Genomic DNA, 20,927 nt, shown 5'->3' on the forward strand with positions numbered 1-20,927 from the left:
TCACAAAAAATACGCAACCGTTTAAAGTTTAATCCGTTTCATCATCGTCTGAAATCACCTTAGTATGAGAGTAAAAATGCCAGACGGCCCCTTAAATCTGAAAAGGAAGTGCACTTTGGTTGAAGCAAATGTGAAGAGAAAATTAGCTGCACGTCATTGTAGATCACAATGTTTGGCATCAAATGACATAACACCTCAGGAAAGAGTGGGGGAGCTCACTGGAAACCAGGGACGCGACATGAAAGAGCGACTTTAAACAGAACTAGATTACTGCATTTATAAATAATTACCTCAAAGAATTAAGTGAAATGCAACAGGTATTCTTGTGTTTCTCCTTTCGTTCTGGACTACACACACCCACACACACATAAACACACATGCACAGATGGTGTTTGACCTTCAGCTGTTGCTTCCTCCGGGTTTCTCTCATAAAATGTGGGTGCAGTCGGAGCGAGAGCCTCCGTAATGCAGCACTCCCGGACCGGTGGGGGTCCTGCTGGGGCTGTTGTGGCTGGACTGGGGACCCGAGCTGCAGCCAGCTACAGAAGCGCTCCAAACGCCGTCGCCGCCGCCGTTTTTACCATCAGCCTGGCACCAGACCTCGGCCGGCCTCTCCGGGCGCTGGACGCGGTGGGCGTCCAGCATCTCCAGCAGCAGGTCGTAAAGCGGCACTCGGTTCTTACACTTCATGCTGTACAGATGCTCCATGCCTTTGTTGCTGCAGAAACGGTGGAGAGGAAGTCGGCAATCCCTCAAGGTCGATAAGCCCAACGGCTGAAGTTGTTTATACGCTGTAATAAACCAAAGTTTCACCTCGTGTGTCTGATGTGGGAGAGCAGGAGGAGCAGCTGGGCCTGCCGCCGGGACTGCTGCTGGGCCGAGAACCCCGACTGGCCGATGTGATGGATGAGAGCATCCATGATGTTGTCGAGGATGTTCTGCACCGCCGCGTTGTCGTGGAGGGGCTCCATCGAGCCGGTGCAGAAAGAAAAGGCGCCTGACGGAAGACGGACACGGCCAACTCGTCTCAACAGAGGTGGGAGAGAACTTTTCATCCAGACTAAACTCAAACATCCTAAAACTGGTTTTAACGTCTAAAACGGCAGAAATGTGACAGGAGCAGAAGGTTAACAGCTCTGTCAGTGTTCTGCTGCTCGTGTGACAGTTTTCTGTGTAGAATATTGGAATTTCTGGGAAGAACACAGGGTCTGTACCATCCCATGTTGTCATGGGAACAACTATCAGGGACATTGATGGTGCAGGCCTCCCCGGAACGCTGCTTAATGAGCTACAGTTCCGTGGTTGAAGTCCGACAGTGTTCAGTATTTTACTCTGGGGAGGGAAACAGAACCCTTGGACAAGGAGACGTGCTTCCAAATAAATCTAAGGAAATAAAGAACGGATCTGGAATGTTTCTGTTTACACTAAACTGGGGTCTTCATTGGATCCTAGGGAGCTGCCCACGCTGTAAACGCGTGTGTTTCCTTACCAGAGTTGAGCAGAATGATAGCTTTGAGGCAGACAAACTCCTCGGGTTTGAGCTTCAGCGTGCGGAAGCGAGACGTGGTGGCGAGCAGCATGTCGAATATCTCGGCCATTCCCTCGACACAGTCGCCCTCATTCCTGGGGAAAATGGGATCGGCTTTAGGAGAATTCCAGAACTGTTTTTTTTAATGGTCTCTTTTTAATAATCAATACATATGTCATCACAAAAAAAAATATTTCACGATGTCCTTTTGTGAAAAAAAAAACAGTTTTTAAAAAGTGTTGACACCACGCTAGGACCGCATCGTAGCGTCTCGGGAAACAACAATGGCGGCCAGAGGAGACGATGGCGTCCTCTCGGATGAGGAATTATTTGATTTGTCGGAAAATGAAAGGGGAGAACGTTGAGGAGCACCGATAGAGGCACTTGGATTACTGGGGCGCATCTGGCCGGGGAAAAGATCCGAGGTAACTTGTACATATCAAGCGAAGTCTGATATGTCGTCAAATCCACCGCTGGCTGCCGGATTTGTGGCTTTTGCACCACTCGGATCATAGAGGAGCTGCATTGTTCTGGGAGCAAGAAGTCCGGCACCAGCAACCTGCACAACAACAAGGGCTGCTGCACTGGCTACAGGCGCGCGCCCACACACAGATGTGTTCATAATAGGGTAATTGAATAGCTGACAGTGGTTTATTTAAAAGGGGTGAGTTGGTAAATGTTGCCAGGCTTCCTCGGTCATTTTCGGATGAATTACACGATTTCTTTTTGTCAGTAATGTTCCCAGTGAATTTGCCTCTTTAAGAGCATTTTACTGAGCGAATGGGCAAATTTAAATACAGTGAATTGCAAAGTACAAACAAAATCGCAGAGCTCCACCAAGCAGGTCGTGTTCCCACATATTGGGACTTACACCCATAGTATAGAATATATATGTACACATACAGACAGTAGTAATACAGGGTTACGTAACACAGTAGGGTGATTTACTTCCTGAAGAGAGGAAAAAGCCCCTCTGGGATCCGGAACATCACCATAATTCAGTCATCTGTTGGCCCACTTGGCCCGTCATCACTATTTTCTGAAAATTTTATTGAAGTCCGCTGATGCCATTAACTGACTAGGAAGGAAAACGGGTGCTTTCGCTTCGGGTTTTAGCGATGTGCCACAGTGGTAGTTTTGGGACAAAATAACTCCGAAACAGCTGAGAGAGAATATAAATGGAATATAGTGCATTGTTTAATAATAACCAAATATTTAACAATGGGTCTGGAATTGTCCTTTAAAGGTAAAGCGACCAGAGTAAGCAGAGGCGTCACAGTCTGCTCCATAATTAGGACAAACCAGTAAACCTGTGACCCTCCCAGTCATCAGCCAATCTGGCCTGTTGCTCCCAGTACTCAAACCCCAGAGTTTTGCACCCTACCTGCCAGCTTGGTGTTCGGTTTGTTGGGTCCAGTTTTTGTCTCGGGACACTTCAGTGAAACTGAAGAGTCCAGTTGATGCAGGATCAACTTTGAAGCTAAGAGGGAATCTTTAATTTCTACGCTGCTGTATTTTAGCCATCATGTCCAATTGGGGGGGTGTACGCAGCAGAGATAATACTCTAATACACTTTAAATTGGGACCATCAGACACAGTGAAGGGTAAAAGCTCTCTGTCTGACAGTCTGCATGTCTCCCTGATACCCCCCCCCCTTCCCCACCTCTTTTCTCTCAGAGAGATACTGGCTCTGGTGAGCTTGTTTGTTTTGATCATGGGGGAGGAAGCAGAAGAACAGGCTGTGCCCTGAAAAGCAGGAAAAACACGTCTCGCGTCTCCATGCATGTCTGTTGGTCATTTAGCCCTCCTGCCTCCGCCACTCCTCCTTTTCCGTCTATCTATGCTTTGAGGCTTTGATTAAATTTCGGTCCTGGGCGCCTGTTCAGCACCGTAATGATCAGGGGGAGTATTTCAGGATAGAAAGAGGCTGCTCTCCTCTCCACAGGGAACATGTAATTAGTCTTTCACTTTACGACGGGCGTGTCGGAGACAGCACAATGGCTGGCAAGGTGTGAAATGGAAAATCTACAATGCTGATGTGTCACTCTGAGGATACGTGTGAGGGTGAGAAGGAAGGAAAGAGAGTGCAAAATGAGCGAATTCCTCTCCGTACCTGTCCAGTATCAAGTCTGGCGCAAAGATGAGCTTTCCCGGGTAGTGGATGGACCTCCAGATGAGCCCGATCATCAGCACCTCCAGCCACGAGCTCTCTAGGAGTTTCACCTGATCGTGAAGGGACAGTTGCACAAAACCTAGGAGGAAAGTTTCAGCAGCGATCACACACTTTTATTGCAACGCAGCCATTAAAACCATAAAAACACATCCCAAATAACCCAAACTTAAGAGGGGACACGTATATTCACCATAAGCAATATTGATGCTCAGCACCAATACGGGTCTAAATGATGATGCTCTTATTTTCTGGGAGCAGATGAGCTCAAAAGAGCCCATCGGCAATCTCTGCTCTCATGAGGCGCCTCATTGCTCGCACTCAGCTGCCCCCGTTCGTGTGTAATTACAGCCAATTCATTCTCGTTGTCCCCCTCTCTTCTCGGTTTGGTACCCGTGGCAATTAAACCGTGCACCTCAGGGCTTTTAGTGACGCACACACTCGTAATTCCTCAAAGTCAGGATTTATTCACTTAAGAGCTTTTGCTTGCGTGGCCGAGTGTGTAAATGTGTCCTATCCTGCACTGAGCTCTATGGGGTGCCAGCAGATTGGGGAAACAATCAGACGAAAGGTGATGACTGTAATTACCATCCCTGTAATGGGTGTGTGTGTGTGTGTGTGTGTGTGTGTGTGTGTTTCCATCTTTTTACCTCAGCCACCAGACAGTGATGTTCAAAAAAAAATTCTCTTTTTTAATATGAACACATTTGTGATTTGAAAACACACTGTTACTGACCTTTGACCTGGAAGAAAAAGAACTGTTTATTCTCCAAAACATTTCCTAATCCTGTGGTTACAGTGACCAATGACCTTCAAAATATGATTGCGTCCTTGAGTGATATTTGTACTACACTTGGGGGGGCATTCAGGGAATCCTGGGATTCCAGCGTTGCTGCTTGTGCACATGAAGGCACTGTGACCTTTAGAGAAAATCCCTTCCCTTATTCCCAATCATGTTGGATTATGGTGACCTTGACCTTTGTCCTATGTCCACTGCAATTAAAATCAGGGATTATAAACTCAAAACTTCATGGCTTCTGTGAGTGAGCCAGATGTTGAGGTCTAAATTTAATCTCTTGCCTTTTCGTCCTCCTTTCATGTCAAACGTACCTGGAATTTTCTTGGCCCAGGCGATCATGTGGACCAGCTCCTTGTCGGCCATGTTTGTGAGCAAGGTCATCATGGTGACTTCGGTGTAGGGTCGACTGAGCTTCTGGCGGGAGCACAGCATCGGGGGCTCGGCCCCCTGAAGCTGAAAGAGTATCTGGCGAAGCAGCAGTTCAGCCCAATAAGCACATTTGCTACCAGGATATCAGTTATAATTTTAATTTTGGCTTCCGTACAATCAGAACTGGATCCAAAATATCCGGTACCTGCTCAGGAGCAAGTCCAGGCACTGCAGACTTCCCTCCTGCACCACCAGTACCGCTGCTGCTGTGCTGTTTCCTCCTGTCCTGAGGGGGCGCTGTTTTGTGCTGCACATCCTTAGAGCTCTTCTCTCTGCCTCCGGTTCCGGGGGTCCGTTTGTCACGTCGTATTACGCGGATACGGTCTTTGCGAACACCTTCGGGCACAGAGCACAATAGAAAATAACCTGTAGGGAGGCGGCGGATAACCAAACGCACCCTCATCACATGTTTTTCTCAATTTAATATTCTGGGGGGTGGGGGGGGGTTAAAGAGTGCAGATTAAATAGATCGTGGAATTCCAGAAGTATGAAAACAACACACATGCACGTCACAAATGACCGTAGCTCCACTCCCGAAGAGGAAACCAACTCAAGGTCAAATAGTTTAAATGCTGCGGCTGACGCTCGTATCATTTATCAACGCTCCCTTTGGAAACTCCTAATTACAGGTTAAGTACATTAAAAAAAACTTTTAAAAAAGATGATTGAATCCAACTGAATGACATTATATCATATAGATTTTTTTGGTTCGTCTTCTTCGGGGGTAATGGAGGGTCTCTACCAACCTCCCTTCATCATTCCGACTTCGTAACACTTCCTCAGCCGGCAGGCCTGGCAGCTCTTCCTCCGATTCCTGTCTATCGTGCACTGATTGGTTGCCGGGCACATGTAGTCATTGTGACCTGAAATGGAAGGAAATCTATTACTTCAAGACCCTCGCTGCAGCATTTGGTTCAGATGTCAGTTGTTTATTAGCCAAGAACACTCCATTCCCATTTTAAATGGATAGGAGATAGAGGAAATTAGAACGTGCCGTCTTGGCTTTGTCATCGCCATGGAGACTACCGGTTTCCTTATGACCAGACCTCCAAGACTTCATCAATACGCCCCGACATCACAAACATGACTAAGCAATGAGATTAGTCTGCGGAGAGCAGGTGTACCTGAAATTTGAACGCCGCGACTTATGAGAACAACAACAAAAAACTAAACAAACTCAAAAATATGATCCGCAGGGCTCGGTTTCACCTTTTCAATTAAATATTTTCTTCTTTACTTTGTTATATTTGTTTCATCAGAAAGTAGAAATAAATGATGAACATATACGGCCCTAAAAACGTCCAAATTTAGAAGCAACTGAGAGCCGATGATTCATAATTCTTTCAACTTGGTATATTCTACTCCCTAATGTCCCTTTCTGCATGAATAAAACCACATGCAGTAAATATAAATATAAAAACATGCCTGATCGACTCCAGGAAGTCCTTGATGAATGTTTTTTTTAATAATACCGGCTGATGTGGTGCAGATGTGTTACCCACCCTGGATGCTCCTCTTAAAGAAGGCCTTGCAGCCCTCGCAGGACCACACACCATAGTGGTATCCGGAGGCGTAGTCGCTGCACACGGCACAGAAACGCATCTCCTTGGCCAACTCAAAGCCGGCAGATCCCGCTCCAACCACTGCTTCCCCCATGCCGAACGCTCCGTCACTGGTGCCGCACTGGTCCTCCCTGGAGACGGAGTCCTGACTGGACACGATGGCGGACCTGCAGATCTCAGAAAATTCCGATTTCGCTCGACCGCACGTGAGCAAAACAAAAGTGTGAAGACTAAACATCCCGGCTGCCGTCAAAAGTCTCTGATGGGGTTGGGGAGGCTGCGATTAACTCCCCACACATCACTAATTAGACCTTTTGCACAGAGACGTTAATCCTGAAAATGGAATGAGCGGAGGACAATTTTCCACCTGTTCCAGGAAACAAGCCCTCATGTGCTTCTGTTGTTCTTACGTATTGTTCCTTTCTCAAGGCCCTCGACAAAGTCCTTAATCTCTGGAACTGGAAACCACAGCAAACCTTGATCCTCTCTATACAGATAATGGCGGTGTTTTGTATAAAGCAGAAGATTAAATGGAGCATTGAGGTTATATAATTGTGTTTGTTTGGAGGCGTCTCGCGAGGACAGAACTGACTGGTTGAATGTTTACACATATATTTGTGCTACTTATAGGTTGCTGCTTTCCAGGTTTTAACGCCAATGGGCCATTTTCCGATAAAAATCAATCAATTAATCACCAGTGAACAAATATAAGCTGAACAAACATTTGGTCTGGCACAACTTAGTGAAGAGTTAAACTGCGAATGTAAAAATCCAGGGGAAAAAAAGCCCCCTTTCTCTAAAGTTAAAAAACCTTTCCCTTAGAGCAGGACTGAAGCTTTTCCTCCATTCCGCTGATGCGAAGCTGCGTTTCTCTCACCTGTAGACGGGCGTCGAAGTGGCTTCCAGATAGTGCTGGCTGGGTGGGTGCATAAAGGGGCTGAGCCGGGGGCTGGAGGGCACGAACACGAGAGGACTGGTCGGCCCGCTCCCCAGGGAATGCAGGCTGCCGTCCGACGGTGGTCCGTGGCTGTCCAGGGAGTAGCAGCCCGAGTTGGAGTGGCTGTAGAGCGGGGTCGTGGCAGCCGTGGGGGCGGCGTAGTCGTACGTCCCCTCCAGGTAGTCCACGCTGGCTACCCCTCCGGACCCTCGGCTCTCTTCGGGGTACATGTCGTTGAGGAGGGCACGCAGTGGCGGTGAGGGACGTTGCAGGGAGAGGGTCTCCAGCTCTGTGAAGGCTGGGCTAATCCTGGCTTTGACTACTGGTCCACAGCTCTGCCTGCTCTGCGCCGGGCTCTGCCTGAGCAACATTACAGCACAACAGCACTGATATGCAACATGATTTAGACTTGCTATCCAATTTGCAGGGAGGGGGAGTGGAGACAAGTGCGGCCCCCTCTCTCTTTGCTCTCTTTTTGCCTCTCTTGTGCTTTTTCCATTAAAGCCAGACGGACAACTTTAAGGGTCCCTAATTGTCTCACATTGCCCTTTCTGCCTCTGGTCTCTGCCCACTAATGTCCAAAACCCAAGAAAAGGACCCCCTTTTTCAGAAAGGCGCCCTCCCAAGATTGGGAAAGGTTTTTTTTTTACCCCCCACCCCCCCTCTTTTGTCAGCAGAGCCTCTCCCTCACTTCCTTTAATACATCACACACTACTGTGTAGGAGGAAAGGAAAAGCCTTGTGGGAAAGAGAAAGAGGAGGATGGAGAGATAAACAGTGATTCCCAAATAACTCGCCTCTTCACCCTTTGCTTTCACTGGCTTTTGCAGCTGCTGTCCGGAGAAAACAACCTAAACAGTCGAGCGGTTCAGCAGGTTAGGGTTCGAAATCGCAGAAGGGACATTTTCAACACATCTGAAACGAGCAAATCAAGTTTAAACAGCAATGAGGACAAACAGATGTGCCAGGCTGCTCGCTCACCTCTCACACCTGAATCATCCTCCGACCGTCTCAGCGGCGGCGACGGCTGGAGTCTCATCTGCGACCATCAGGCGAATGAGGCGACTGGGCTCATTGGACACAATGGGAACAGTGGGTTGGTTAACAGAAAAAGTGGAGGGGGGGGGGGGGGGGGGGTAAACAAATTAAAGATGCAGGAAAAAAATCAATAAGCTGCGTGTTTAAAGTGCCAGGTCACCATAACACAGCAAATAGAGCATGAGGTCAAATCCCATTCCAGCAGCCAGCAATTACGCAATCAGACGAGGTAATTTTTTTTGTTCGGCTCGGTTTTACGGAGACACGTTAAAAGTATTCACGAATTATATGTCACAAATTAACGTGACAGACAAGTCGACAGACAGCGGAGCGCTGCTGCAGTGAAATAAACCAGGGATGGGGTCCGAGAGGAGGTGGGCTGGAGGTCGGGGGGGGGGGGGGGGGGAGACTTGTGCAAATAAACATTTGAGAGTCAATATTCATGTTCCAGGTGGCTGAATCTTTTGGCCTTAGATATTTCAGAACTAAATTTTACTTTGAAAAACAACTTAACATTTAAACAACCCCCTCCTCAAAAAAAAAAGACATAAAAGATGACAGGGATTCAGTAAAAACAGTAAAAACTACTGAAGACAGATAAGATTTCAGATGAGGTGCTTTGAAATTAAAGATGCACATCGCAATTTTTATTTTCATTTTTTCTATGGAACGCTAACGCTAATGGCCAATTGTGCATGAAATTAAAACTGAGCATTTGTCATAGTAACTTTCTTTTTTTCTGCTCTGTGCAACATCTTTCTGGAGAAAAACAACCCGATCTTCGGGACATGGTCAGGTCAAGTGGCAAGCAAGTAGTCCTGATGATGATAAATAGATTTTTATGCATTTCCTTTCCAGTGACATGAACAGAACACACACACGCACACACACACACACACACACAAAAAAAAACGGTGAAGAATGAATCGGCTAAATCACTTAATGGCTGAAGAGATGCAACTTCTTCCCATAATAATCTTCCATTATCACGTTCACAAAGCTTGTCGGTGGCAGAAATTATGCCGTTCGGGTTCTCCCAGCTCGTTCTAGACATTTAACACACGTTCCACCTATGAATGGTCCAGCATGACCTGCAGTACACTAAAGGTCAAGGCTTTACAAATATCATTTAAATATTCTAATAGTGTGATTTATTTTGAGGTAGATAAAATGATCATTTGTATTGATTGATGTATTAGCTAATGCTAACACTGTCTGCAATATTCTTCTACTTGTCGAGGTTGGAAGTGAAGTATGAGAAGAGACAGACAAAAGGAAAATCACTGCAGGTCTTTATAGAATCTATTTTTAATGAAAACAGCAAGAAGAATCCAGTTAACAACCCCAAATGACATAACAGCTCGTGCAGACTTTTACTTTATCTGTGACGACACGGAGGTCTGGGCTCAAAACAAGCTAACGCTGTCACTGTGTCACACTGATATTCTCCGTACGAGTACAGGTTTTAACACATGTGTACAGTAACACCTCCTGAGATTTCTTTCAGCACGGTTTATCCCTCATAAGATTTTAATGGCAAAAATCTAGTTGGCATCAGTCCTGCTGCCATGGGGTCGTAGAACTGTGGAACTGAATGACTGCATACTTGCTGCTGCTCATCCAGTCTGGTTCTACAGAGGACAGCCGCTCGCCTCGGCCCGGCTGCAGACCCACTTGGACGTTGGCTTTAAGAGTTCTCAGGGCGCACAGTGGCGCCGGACTGAAGCCGCGCAGGGCGGTGCCGAAGCTGACGGCGTGATCCCAGTACCTGTCGCCCGTCAGCTTCCTGTAGTTGAGGTCGCCTTTAAATACGACCAGGTCTGACCCCTGCAGAGCCGCGTACAGGTCGGGGGCAGCCGCCGCCATCTCGCAGAACTCGTGGGGCAGCGTCCAGAAAGGATGGTCATGATAAGACCACACGCCCTCCTTCAAGTAACTCTGCCACCTGACGCCGCACTTGGAGATCCACCGGTGGTTAGTGGCCATTGTCTGCTTAATGGTCCAATGAAAATCGTTCGCCGTGACGTCGGAGACGAACCACGGAAAGGATTTGCCGTGAAAACGGACCTCGCGTACGATGCCAGCGTAAACCAGGAAGTCTGCCAACACCAGGTCGGTGATTAACTCGAAAGAGGCGTTATCTAGAACAATGTCCAGTCTGCGTGGCGGTCCTTGGCTCTCGGCTGAGGTGAGAGTCGACCACATCAGGTCAGAGTCGTCCACCAAGATGAAGGGCTGCAGGCTACTGAGGGAATCTATCGCATCCGTCTTCTGCGAGTTGTCTTTGCCAGCAGAGATGGACAGATCACACTTGTTTCCCCACAGAGACACCTTAAAATGAACAAGTGGGTGTTATGTTTCCTGACATGATTTTTTACAAATTTACAGCAAAGCTACATTAAAAAAACCCTTGATAATAACAGTGAGGTTTGATACCAACCTGCAGCAGTTTTTTAAAATGCAGAAAGAGCTCCTTCTTAGAAAGTTCCTCTGTTTTCTTTTTAACCTCCTCCAAGTACGTACACAAGGCCATCACAGCCTGTTGAGACTCTAAGAAGCTCAGAGTCTTCCCCTCATTAAAGACATCATAGTCACTGATGGGAGGACTGAAACGAGAGCAGAACTAGAATTATGAATGAGGAAATAAAACAGGAAATACCATTTCTATAGTGCAATATGCTTAAAGTACTGTTTTAAGATGACAGCAGACAATTATATGCAAGTGATACTGCACAACATTATGTACTGTACGTATTCAAAGTCAAGAAATTAGCCTTAAGTTTATTAAATGATTAAAATCACAAGTATTTGGGTTTCTCACTTGAGCCACAGGGCCTCCTGGATCCTGCGGTACATGTAACACTCCACATAAAGCCATGGTGACTTGAACCAGCTGACAGCCTCCTGGTCCTCTTCCACTTGCCGATGTCTCTGCAGGTACCGATTCCAGATCTCTGCGTCTGGCAGTCCATCCGTCAGTGGTACCACTGGCTTATCAGTTTGCATCTCATTCCTCAACTTTGACAGCAGACCTATTGTTTGTTTCTCCGCTTCAATTCCCTCCTATATGATCATAAACAAAGTCATCTTCAGATCAGTTCTCTCTACAGACTACAGTTCTCTATCTGTAGTCATTGTTCAGTATCTCCTGGGCCAACACTCTTTTGCCTTTTTGACCTAGGTGCACGGGCATTTTTAAACAGGTTGTAAGAGACAATATGACTGCAATAATCTAAGGGGACGGTGTTGCCCCATCACGTCTTACGTTAAAGACCTTTAAGATGTGTCTGCAGCTTCTATGGTCGCCCATATAACTCCAGGTGACATGGGATAATCAACCTATACAGCCAGTAAAACCTACCTTCCCGTATTCTTCCAAAAACTTGTCTTTGTTGCGATGTAGTGTGTCTATAACCTTGGTAAGGATGGTTGGCATCCTGTCTTTCACAGTCAAATAAGCAAAAGACCTGCAGAGAAATGACAGAGGTGTGCAAACTGAGCTAAAGTAACCCTGGCGAGTCACAAACAACACACTGTTACACGTTTGCTTTCTTGCATTCATCGGAAGACAAATTGTGTAGCTATTTGAACATGCAGGTGTCTCTTTTATTGGACTTCCGCTAGCAACAAGCTAACGTTACCGGATGATGACAACAGATTTATCATCGCGATTGAATTGAATTGAATTTGCAGTTGACACTCCGCATTGTAATAAACCTCACTTGAAAGAAGAATCCGTATTTAAAATCCGCTGTCAACATACCCAACCACTTTTGCAGACAGAGAAGGGGGAACTTGCGCTGCTTGATCCGCCGCCATTGTTATTGCTGGGGTCGGTTCAAATTCAAACTTTATCGATATAAGTGCGTGGACAAGTGCTGTCACTTAAAACTCGAAAATGTCAAATAACACTTCCGTTGTTGCGTGATTGTGGTGTACGCACGCACCATCCCGCGTCCTACAGTAAATAACCTACATTTTGTATCTTTTTCCTGGTTTGCGGTTTTCAGGGTGCGATGGCGCCACCTAGCGTCCGATCGGCAGACTAACACGTGTATTTGTGGAGCGCTCCAATAAAGCAGCCAGAATTAATCTGGTCAATTCTTCCCGCACAACACTTCCACCCCCACGTCTAAATGCTTCAGAATATGCTGATCGTGCGTTGTGTCCAGAGAGCTTAATACTTAAATACTTTGTGGCTGCCATTCGGCCTTACGTCTCTTGCATCTCTTGTTGGCTGGGGCAACGGTTGTCATGGATACATTGACTCGAAACTCGGAGGGAGACGAATTTTTGAACCCCCAGGGGTCTTTTGGCGGGATATAAGTGACTATTAAGTCAAATAATATTTCACAAGCAGATTTAAAAATGCCGTCGAACTGGGGCCTAACCCCAACGAAGCCCCACATTTAACATGATTAATTATTATGGGATATTTTACCACAGCCCCCGTTTAATCCACTACAGCTCCTGGTCACTGTCTCATAGGGAGCTCATCTTGGCAATTATAATTTCTATAAAAAAGTACATTAAACCGACGCAAAGCAGCAACGACAAACAGTTTGCATGTTTTTAAAAATCTCTTGTTATCTGCCCAATTTATTGGCTGCAGTCATAATTTGTGGGGTGGTTTCATAACAAACATTTGAGTGTTCTTCCTCTTTCCCTCAGATCAGCGTGAGTCACTGGGAACATGGTGGGCCTTGGCCAGGATGTGGGGGTCCATTGAAGTGGGCGTCCAGCTGCGTCCACCTCCGGTGTTCATCACCGCCGGCTTCCCATCCCCCAGACGGGCCCCGCCTTCTGCAGGCCGGATCAGTTTTTTTTCTGAACCGAGAGAGGAGTGAGTCACCACTCCGGTTTCAAAAACAGGCCGTGACCGGGGTTGGGGGAGTTGGTGGTGGTGGTGGTGGTGGCGGGGGGGGGACGTTAAAGGCGCCGTTTAAACAGGTGTTTCAGCTCACCCGCAGAAGCGCACATCTCACGCACTCTGATGGAGCTGTGGAGGCAACAATAAGGCGAAACCGCAGCAGAAATATTCAGAGTTTAATGAAGCTTTTATTTCTTTCCAAACGTCCTTTGGTTAAATTCAAGACTGTGTAAACTCTGTGTATTATTATAATTAGTAGTAGTAGTAGTAACAGCCTATTAAAGTTGCAGATAGGACATAATTGCGTGATTTGCTGAGCAGACCGGGACTTCATGGTCCCGGGGCACCGGTATTTCAGTCACCTCGACTGCTCCCCCCCGTCTCATTTTACAGACTCTCCACCCAGTTTCTCCATACCCAACAACTTGCTTATTAGTGTGGTTGTCCTGTGGACTCCCTGTCCTGGGGCTGGAGTACAACAGCGTCATGAAAGGTTTTGGGGGGAAGGGGGGGTCTGTTGAAATTGGAACGACCTCCATCAACTGAGGGATGACCACAGTTGATGGCAAAATATGTATCCAAAGTTGACAGAGACTCTAAATGTAGCAAGTGAAACTGGTTATAAAAGAAAATATTAGCTTAATTAAAGGAAATCGGAAGCAATTGATATATTTTTTTTGCACAATTCGACACAAGTACCCTCAAATATGTGCACGTTCAGAAAGGAATTCATATCTAGTAATTATCTATATGAAAAGCATTAAAAAAGCCTGATAAAGAATTAATCGTGAAACTTTTAATGGCATAAACTGCCAAGACTACTATTACTCTCATTAACAAGTCCTGTCATTAATGGGTAATTTATTTCAATATGTTCCAAAAGTAAATTTCCTGTCATACAGGTATTGTTTTTTATTATTTACACCACAAATATACTAAAATGTACAACGTGATTCGGTCTTACTGAACATAGTGGATCAATTATAATCAGTGTTTTAACTATACAGATAGATTATATCTGCATTTAAGTGCTGTGAAGTAAAGTAACCTCATAAATCAAACAAATCCGTCGATAATATTAAACTTAGTATTTATATAACCTAAACCGTAACTTCATGTGGGAATTTTAAAAGGGGAACCAAAGTCTAAAAACTCTGTTTTGACTTGTTGAAAAGCCGGCGCCGCTTAAACTGCCGATGCAAATGCGAGAGGCTGTTGGCCGAGACTTAATATTCAGTTACTGAAGCGCGAAGGCGCAACATTTAACGTCGCCCTCAGTCACGCTTCGGTTTTATGTTCGCAGCCTTGCGGTCGCCTTCACACCGCGGGAAACTAACGTTAACTCGCCCGCCCCCACGCTCAACGGATCATGCAACGGCTGTTTTTTTGGGCTGTTTTCTACCCGCAGTCATGTGATTGTAACGTAAAACCCCTAACCGGAAAACAGCGACGGACGACCCTCTCCGCCGCCAACGAATGCTGCGTCTGCGAGGAACAGCACAAGCTGCTGCGAGCCCAGAGCGGACGGACGCGTCCCCGGTAACAAACAAACAACGGCGACACGGCAAAAGTCCACCGATTTCGGCGGAGCGCAGGTATGGCCGCCTTGGCGACGCGCTCCTCTGCGCCTTTGTTCCTGGCCGATTGTGCGCTATTTTGGCCACTTGTGCGCGTCTTGGTGATCTGCAATTGTCACGGGGAAGTTAAAAGAGACGCGTTCGTGACCAGCCCCATCCCCCTTGGCGTCTCTTTCCGCGTAGACGTGTGTTGGGTGCGCGCGCCCGCGTGCGTGCGTGTCCGTTTTTCTCGCGCTAGCAAATGGCAACCGAGAGGGACCCGAGGCAGGGGCTGGAGTCCGGCCGTGCGCGCTTGTTTTCCCTCCCCCGTTCGCCGCTGAAGCGCCCGGCCGCGCTCCGGCCGCTCGCCTCTGTGGGCATTTTCGAATGTTTTATTCCCGTGACGCGTCTGGCATCGTCACCCGCGGTGTGCACGGGTAGATTTAAAGGTGTATTTTCAGAATAACAGAAAATCCCACTACGGAAGTGGCTCTTCCACGTGTCTCTCCATCTCATCGGGGGCGGTGCTTTGTTGCAAGTTAGCGTCCGTGTGCACTCGGCGTGCTCCTGTGGCCAGTCACTTAAGTTCCTAATATGAGTCGATCACAGTCTTCCCAGTGATGTGAAAATACAAGATTGTTTCTGTTGTGGGTCGCTTTCAGGTTCACAATCTGAAGTGCGGCGGCGTTCGGCACGTGCTGCCTTTAGGGTACCTCAGTAAAATCGGAAATTTCTTCGGTCAGTGTTCTTTCTGCCGCGTTAAAAGTGTCATTCACAACAGTTGTAGGTCGAATTGAAGGGCATGGCTCGATCAAAGACGCAGATGTGAATGCCGTTTGTACAGGCCAGTGTTTGCATGTCCTCTGTCACGTGTGTCTCTTAAATGTAAACACGATTCACTATGAGCGTAAAGGGGTCAGCGCAGCCGCAAACGTATATAACGGGTGTGTTTGGATGAGCAGCTGCACTGGCGACATGAGCGTCTTCAGTTGTTTGAAACGTCCTAATTAAAAGCCCTTTAATAAATACTTCGCTGTTAGACTTTGACTATCATTCTACGTTTTGAAGCTGCCGTGAATCTTAAAAAATAGCTATTTTGATTCTGAGCTTGTCGGTGCTTTTGCTTTAGAATGTATTTCACTTAAAAAGACAAAGATATTGTGATATGTAGGCAATGTGGAAGACGATTGGTATTATTTGTTTATGCCCTAATGTCTACTTTTATTTGGTCTGCATTTATTTGCTGTTTTTTTTTTTTTTTTTGGAGGGGGGGGGGTTATTTGCAAGTTAATCTAATATAATCAAATGAAAATATAAGATTAATTTACTGGAAGCTATGGCAGTTGTGGCCAAGACATTGTAAAATCTGAAGCATTTTCTTGCCTTACCAGCATCCTTGCCCTTTGACCTCTATGATAAAATACACGTGTGGGTGACCCCCCCCCCCATTTTTCTTTTTACTTTACGGAAAATGTGAGTTAAAATGCAGAGGGTGGACTTCCCTAAATTGACTAAAGTGCTTCCATCTTGGTACGTTTTTAAGCCCACGTTTTGTGGAGAAAGTGTTGTACAAAGCGGGTTCACCCTGCCCACGGGCTGTTTCTCTTCTCCTCTGGAAGAGGTAAAACCAGTTTAGGAATGTGTGTCGACAGCCATAACCCTGGTCATGTGATGGCCCGGAGCCCCAGTAGTACTCTGATGACCTTTAGGGTCAGCAACATCCATCACTTTGGTCAGAAAAATGTCCCCTGAGATAAAACCTGGGTTGGGTTCGATTCTCGCAACTTTTTTGTAGTTTTGGACGCGACGTGTAAACCGTATTCTTAAAATAGCTGCCGGATTGTTGTTGGGCTTATTTGACGCTGTATACCAGGCTGTGTCGGGGTCGTCCTTAATCCCCAAACTGTCCAGGCCTCACTGAGATGAAATTATTTCTGTAAATATCCAGAACGAATCTTTAAAATTGCAATTATTTTGCCTCAGAATTTAATTAGTGCGATATTCCTCTTAGTGAAAGCCTGACCTGATTTTGCTGTTTTCTCGTTTACTGGCTGTACTCGTACTCGCCACCGCTGTCACCCTTTGTGGTCACGTTAAACGTGAGTCTCTTTCCAGACAGGAAACTCATTGCAACATGTGTGTGTGCGTGCGTGCGTGTCTTTGTGCAGGTTGAAGAATGGAGTTGGCCAACCATGGTCTTATCCTGCTGCAGCAGCTTAACGCTCAGAGGGAGTTTGGCTTCCTGTGTGACTGCACCGTCGCTATAGGAGATGTCTTCTTCAAAGCTCACAAAGCGGTCCTCGCAGCGTTCTCCAACTATTTTAGAATGCTCTTCATTCACCAGGACAGGTACAGGAAGCGCTTGAGATGGTGTCACACAAACTCTAAATACCAAGCTGAGGCTAATTTGGTTGTCAGTAGTACGTATGTTACTGAAACAATCAAAGACCATACAGTAAACAAATAAGCAAATGCATTTCAGGATTTGTTTACACTTGTCTTTGAACCAGCAAAAACGAAACTTTAAAAAAAAAACAACGCAAGTAATGCTTCTTACTTTGTGTTTTAGTGACTGCGTGCGCCTCAAAGCTGCCGACATACAGCCAGATATCTTCAGCTACCTCCTCAACCTGATGTACACGGGGAAGCTGGCGCCCCAGTTGATCGACCCCGCGCGACTTGAACAGGGGGTCAGATTCCTGCATGCCTATCCGCTCCTGCAGGAGGCCAGCCAGTCTGCGTATTCACACCCCGAGCACAGCGTCAGTCTTTCCAACTCCCTCTACGGCATCCAGATATCCGACCAGCAGGCGGCGCTCTCCGCCAGCTTGTCTGATCGGCAGGCGCCGTCTTCGCCGATCGACCTGGAGCAGCTTGGCTCGGACGGGAATTCGGCAGCTAAGGTGAACGCCGCAGGTTCATTTGAAAACTCCTTACCGTCCAAGCTGATTTCTACGCTTCAAGACGCGGAGGCCTCAACCAGCGCCAAGCACGCGGCCGAGGAAGGGGGGGTCGACTCGCTGAGTTCGGGAGCTTCTTCAGCCAATGCCATTCTCCATGTAAAGCCGAGCATAATGAAAAGGAGCGCCTCCTTTAGGAAACATTACTCCTGTCATCTGTGCAGTAGCCGATTCACCCAGAGAAGCCTGCTGAGGGAGCATCTGCTCCAACACACCCAGGCTCTGCAGCAGGCAGAGTCCAACGCTTCCTTCTGCCCCATGCTGACGGGAGAAGCTAACACGTCTGAGGGCGACGGGCTCATCAGGGCAAGCAAAGAATTGTTAAGTGCCTCTAACGCGGCTGTGGAGATAATCAGCGACAGCGAGCAGACGCCGCTGTCAGCCACCAACTCGGACTCTCCCCGAGCAGAGGTGTCCACGTCCACCTGGGGGGTGGGAGGGTTAAATTCTCAGGCTGACACGCCGCCTCCTTCGGATATTGCCGATATTGACAATCTGGAAAACGCTGACCTGGACAGGGAAGTGAAGCGACGGAAGTACGAGTGCTCCACCTGTGGGCGCAAGTTCATTCAGAAGAGCCACTGGCGGGAACATATGTACATCCACACGGGCAAACCCTTCAAATGCAGCTCGTGCGGCAAGAGCTTCTGCCGAGCCAACCAGGCCGCTCGCCACGTGTGCCTGAACCAGGGCGCCGACACCTACACCATGGTGGACCGACAGAGCATGGAGCTGTGCGCTACGGGCGATGACAGCAACCAGATAGAGGCCATGTTCCTGGGCTCGACGAAGCCGTACAAATGCAACATTTGCGCGACCACCTTCTCGAGCCCCAACGAGGTGATCAAACACTTGTGCTTCACGCAAGGGGGATTAGTGGGGCTGCAGGCCAACACGGGGGCAGGGATGCTGCTCCAGCGCGAAGAGTTTGCTAAAGACGAAGGCTCGGATTTGTCCAACTCTGGCACGCCACTGGAACCAATAAAGACTGAGGAAATCCTTGTAGAATAGTGCCGAAACTGTGTATATGTTCTTTTTAAAAATTTATTTTTTAAATTATGGTTGATAGGTAAGCTAATGGTGAAGTTAGTCAGGGTATGTGTGTTTGAAGCTTTCAACCTCCTAACAATGTTGTGGAATTATTTTACTTTGGTACAGTATTTTTTATTTTTTTTTAATGTTTTGACCCCCGCAGTACAGGAGGATTCATGGTCAGAAGCAAATAAAATCGAATTCTAGCCGAAGTTTAGGATGAGGAAGTGTCTTAACTTCTCATTTTATTACGACATGTCAGGGCGGCGTCATGGTAGAAGCAGAGCCGAGTGTAAAAGGAACAGGAAGCTGAGACGCTTCCGGAAGAGATAGCAGTCGAGTCGGACGTGGATTTGAAGGCGGCAGAGAGGTTCAGACGCAGACCTCTCCCTGCAGCTGCATTAGAGGAGTGTTACTGGGCCCCACCGAGGTGCTGTGCATTAGCTTTAGGAAGTTTAGCGTGATAAAATCACACAAAGTCTTCAGATCATGTGTTAAAGTTCAGGATGAAGTGCATTTGTCTTCCATTAATGTTTTGGTTGACTGGGTTGAAGGCCCCCTCAGATACACGATCCATTGACATTAACTTCCTCTTCAACAGCCACTTAATTATTCTCCTCTGCGTTTCATCGCCTTCCCTTTGTCCTCGCATGATTCCGTCATGTTAAACCACGAGTGTTCCTCCTAATGACCGTTCGACTGGAGGTCTGTTGTCACAATATTAAAGGATGAGTTGTGCCAGATCATCATATCGGCAGCTGGAAAATAAATTGAGGTGCTGACATTGTTTCCCTATTTCATATCAATACAATATTTGCATCAGTAGGACAATGTATGATTTATCTTCTTTAGGAAAGACTTTAGAATTTCAGAATATAGTTTGAGATTTATTTGTATTTCCTTTTTTTTTGTTTTACTGTTCATACGAAGGGAAAAGTGTTCTGTGTTTTTTTTTTGTTTTGTTTTTTTCCCCAAAGCAGGAAATAGATCTAACTAGCAGCAGTGGTGAAGAACATGGTGAAATGATGAAAAGTCTCATTTACACCAGTAAGCTTTAAAGAGAAACTCTTAAAAATTTACAAATGACTGGATATATACAGGTGGTTGTGACTTATATACAATGCTATTTATTATAACACAGAATTGTGTACTACTGATGACTGGAAATGTTATACAACCTCTACAATAAGTATCATTCTAGCTTTTGTTCATTTACTTATATGGAGTTAATTCAACAGTTTTTGTTTTAATTTTTTTTAGTGGGGACTTAGTCCATAATTTCAGTTAGACAACTAATTCAGTTTTATTTATGCTGCGAATGGAGGCATCAATGACAACTTCTGTCTTTTTATCGCAGATTATTGTTAACTATAGTTTAATTCTCTCCATTGTGTAAGTTTATAATGTGGAAGATGACAAGCGTACCCACCACAATGTGTTCTAAACTTGTAGCAATAATCGTTTTATCTTTGTATTTTGCCAAATTTAAGAGATGGTGGTGAGGATGAAGCAGATAAGCTTTCCACTCTGATGTAATGAGTCCAAAGCTTGCCTAGGTGGCGCTGTCTTCCCTTATTCACAAGCTAGTCTACTCCAGACTTCGTAGTGTGGTCGCCAAATAAGTAAAATCTCTGTTCAATCAAATTTTGGTTTAAGTAAAATCAAAAACACGTGGAACTTTTAATCATGTGAGTGTTGAGCATCAACATTTTTGACCAATGTTGGAGGAATTGCCTTTGCTTTACTACTGACGCGATGTTTGAAGAGCTCAGTTCACAGAAATTTGCACGCATTAATAGAAAAAGGTTGATCCTGCAGTTCCTGTCCCGCCACCTCTCTATTTAATCTAATAGTTGTATCTCAGGAAGACGGGAAGTTGAAGTTTTATTCATGTTTATGATGCAATAATTGGTCATTTCCCTCCCATGTGTGTTGCTCCCCAGTTCTCCAACATCTGCTGTGATCCAGTTCTCAGGAATGAGAGTAATTTTCTGTATAAAGAGCATTTTTTGAAGGACGGAAAATAAATCATGCTTTTATAATTGTG

General features: G+C 46.3%; 3 protein-coding genes across 12 annotated transcripts; 1 reads left to right on the forward strand and 2 right to left on the reverse strand.

Moving 5' to 3' along the window:
• Positions 1 to 10: 10 nt before the first annotated feature.
• Positions 11 to 8,528, reverse strand: esr1 (estrogen receptor 1). 10 transcript variants are annotated; one of them, XM_057016984.1, is made up of 11 exons: positions 8,415 to 8,527; positions 8,218 to 8,339; positions 7,366 to 7,781; positions 6,429 to 6,655; positions 5,673 to 5,789; positions 5,072 to 5,262; positions 4,809 to 4,962; positions 3,642 to 3,780; positions 1,490 to 1,623; positions 814 to 997; positions 11 to 718 (listed from the first exon to the last, which is right to left on the reverse strand). In XM_057016984.1, exons 3-11 carry the CDS (start codon positions 7,653 to 7,655, stop codon positions 427 to 429), a joined length of 1,728 nt encoding a protein of 575 aa, XP_056872964.1. In that variant the 5' UTR covers positions 7,656 to 7,781; positions 8,218 to 8,339; positions 8,415 to 8,527; the 3' UTR covers positions 11 to 426. The 10 variants fall into 10 exon arrangements, with proteins under 10 accessions (XP_056872964.1, XP_056872960.1, XP_056872959.1 ...); XM_057016980.1 differs by having other exon boundaries at positions 7,366 to 7,785; positions 8,222 to 8,275; positions 8,406 to 8,514; XM_057016979.1 differs by having other exon boundaries at positions 7,366 to 7,785; positions 8,222 to 8,339; positions 8,406 to 8,513.
• Positions 8,529 to 9,752: 1,224 nt separating this feature from the next.
• On the reverse strand, positions 9,753 to 12,471 carry armt1 (acidic residue methyltransferase 1). Its single transcript, XM_057016754.1, has 5 exons — positions 12,226 to 12,471; positions 11,824 to 11,929; positions 11,284 to 11,525; positions 10,903 to 11,068; positions 9,753 to 10,793 (listed from the first exon to the last, which is right to left on the reverse strand). The coding sequence occupies exons 1-5, from the start codon at positions 12,279 to 12,281 to the stop codon at positions 10,017 to 10,019; spliced, it is 1,347 nt and encodes a 448-aa protein (XP_056872734.1). The 5' UTR covers positions 12,282 to 12,471; the 3' UTR covers positions 9,753 to 10,016.
• A 2,091-nt stretch (positions 12,472 to 14,562) lies between these two features.
• Positions 14,563 to 20,922, forward strand: zbtb2b (zinc finger and BTB domain containing 2b). The gene is made up of 3 exons (XM_057016753.1): positions 14,563 to 14,927; positions 17,057 to 17,237; positions 17,458 to 20,922. Exons 2-3 carry the CDS (start codon positions 17,065 to 17,067, stop codon positions 18,857 to 18,859), a joined length of 1,575 nt encoding a protein of 524 aa, XP_056872733.1. The 5' UTR covers positions 14,563 to 14,927; positions 17,057 to 17,064; the 3' UTR covers positions 18,860 to 20,922.
• Positions 20,923 to 20,927: the final 5 nt, after the last annotated feature.

Source organism: Takifugu flavidus, chromosome 19 (assembly GCF_003711565.1).
Source record: "Takifugu flavidus isolate HTHZ2018 chromosome 19, ASM371156v2, whole genome shotgun sequence".
Classification (NCBI taxonomy): Eukaryota; Metazoa; Chordata; class Actinopteri; order Tetraodontiformes; family Tetraodontidae; genus Takifugu; species Takifugu flavidus.

What these genes read in the sequence shown, in the direction of transcription:
- esr1 (XM_057016977.1), bottom strand. Translation starts at nt 7,796, where the DNA reads ATGTTGCTCAGGCAGAGCCCGGCGCAGAGCAGGCAGAGCTGTGGACCA. An exon ending in CTTTAAGAGGAGCATCCAGG is followed by an intron (nt 5,790 to 6,428) that starts GTGGGTAACACA and finishes CTTCCATTTCAG; the next exon opens with GTCACAATGACTACATGTGC. An exon ending in TATCATTCTGCTCAACTCTG is followed by an intron (nt 998 to 1,489) that starts GTAAGGAAACAC and finishes GTCTTCCGTCAG; the next exon opens with GCGCCTTTTCTTTCTGCACC.
- zbtb2b (XM_057016753.1), top strand. Translation starts at nt 17,065, where the DNA reads ATGGAGTTGGCCAACCATGGTCTTATCCTGCTGCAGCAGCTTAACGCT. An exon ending in CTCTTCATTCACCAGGACAG is followed by an intron (nt 17,238 to 17,457) that starts GTACAGGAAGCG and finishes TTTGTGTTTTAG; the next exon opens with TGACTGCGTGCGCCTCAAAG.
- armt1 (XM_057016754.1), bottom strand. Translation starts at nt 12,281, where the DNA reads ATGGCGGCGGATCAAGCAGCGCAAGTTCCCCCTTCTCTGTCTGCAAAA. An exon ending in CAGGAGGCCCTGTGGCTCAA is followed by an intron (nt 11,069 to 11,283) that starts GTGAGAAACCCA and finishes CTCTCGTTTCAG; the next exon opens with TCCTCCCATCAGTGACTATG. An exon ending in ATTTTAAAAAACTGCTGCAG is followed by an intron (nt 10,794 to 10,902) that starts GTTGGTATCAAA and finishes GTTCATTTTAAG; the next exon opens with GTGTCTCTGTGGGGAAACAA.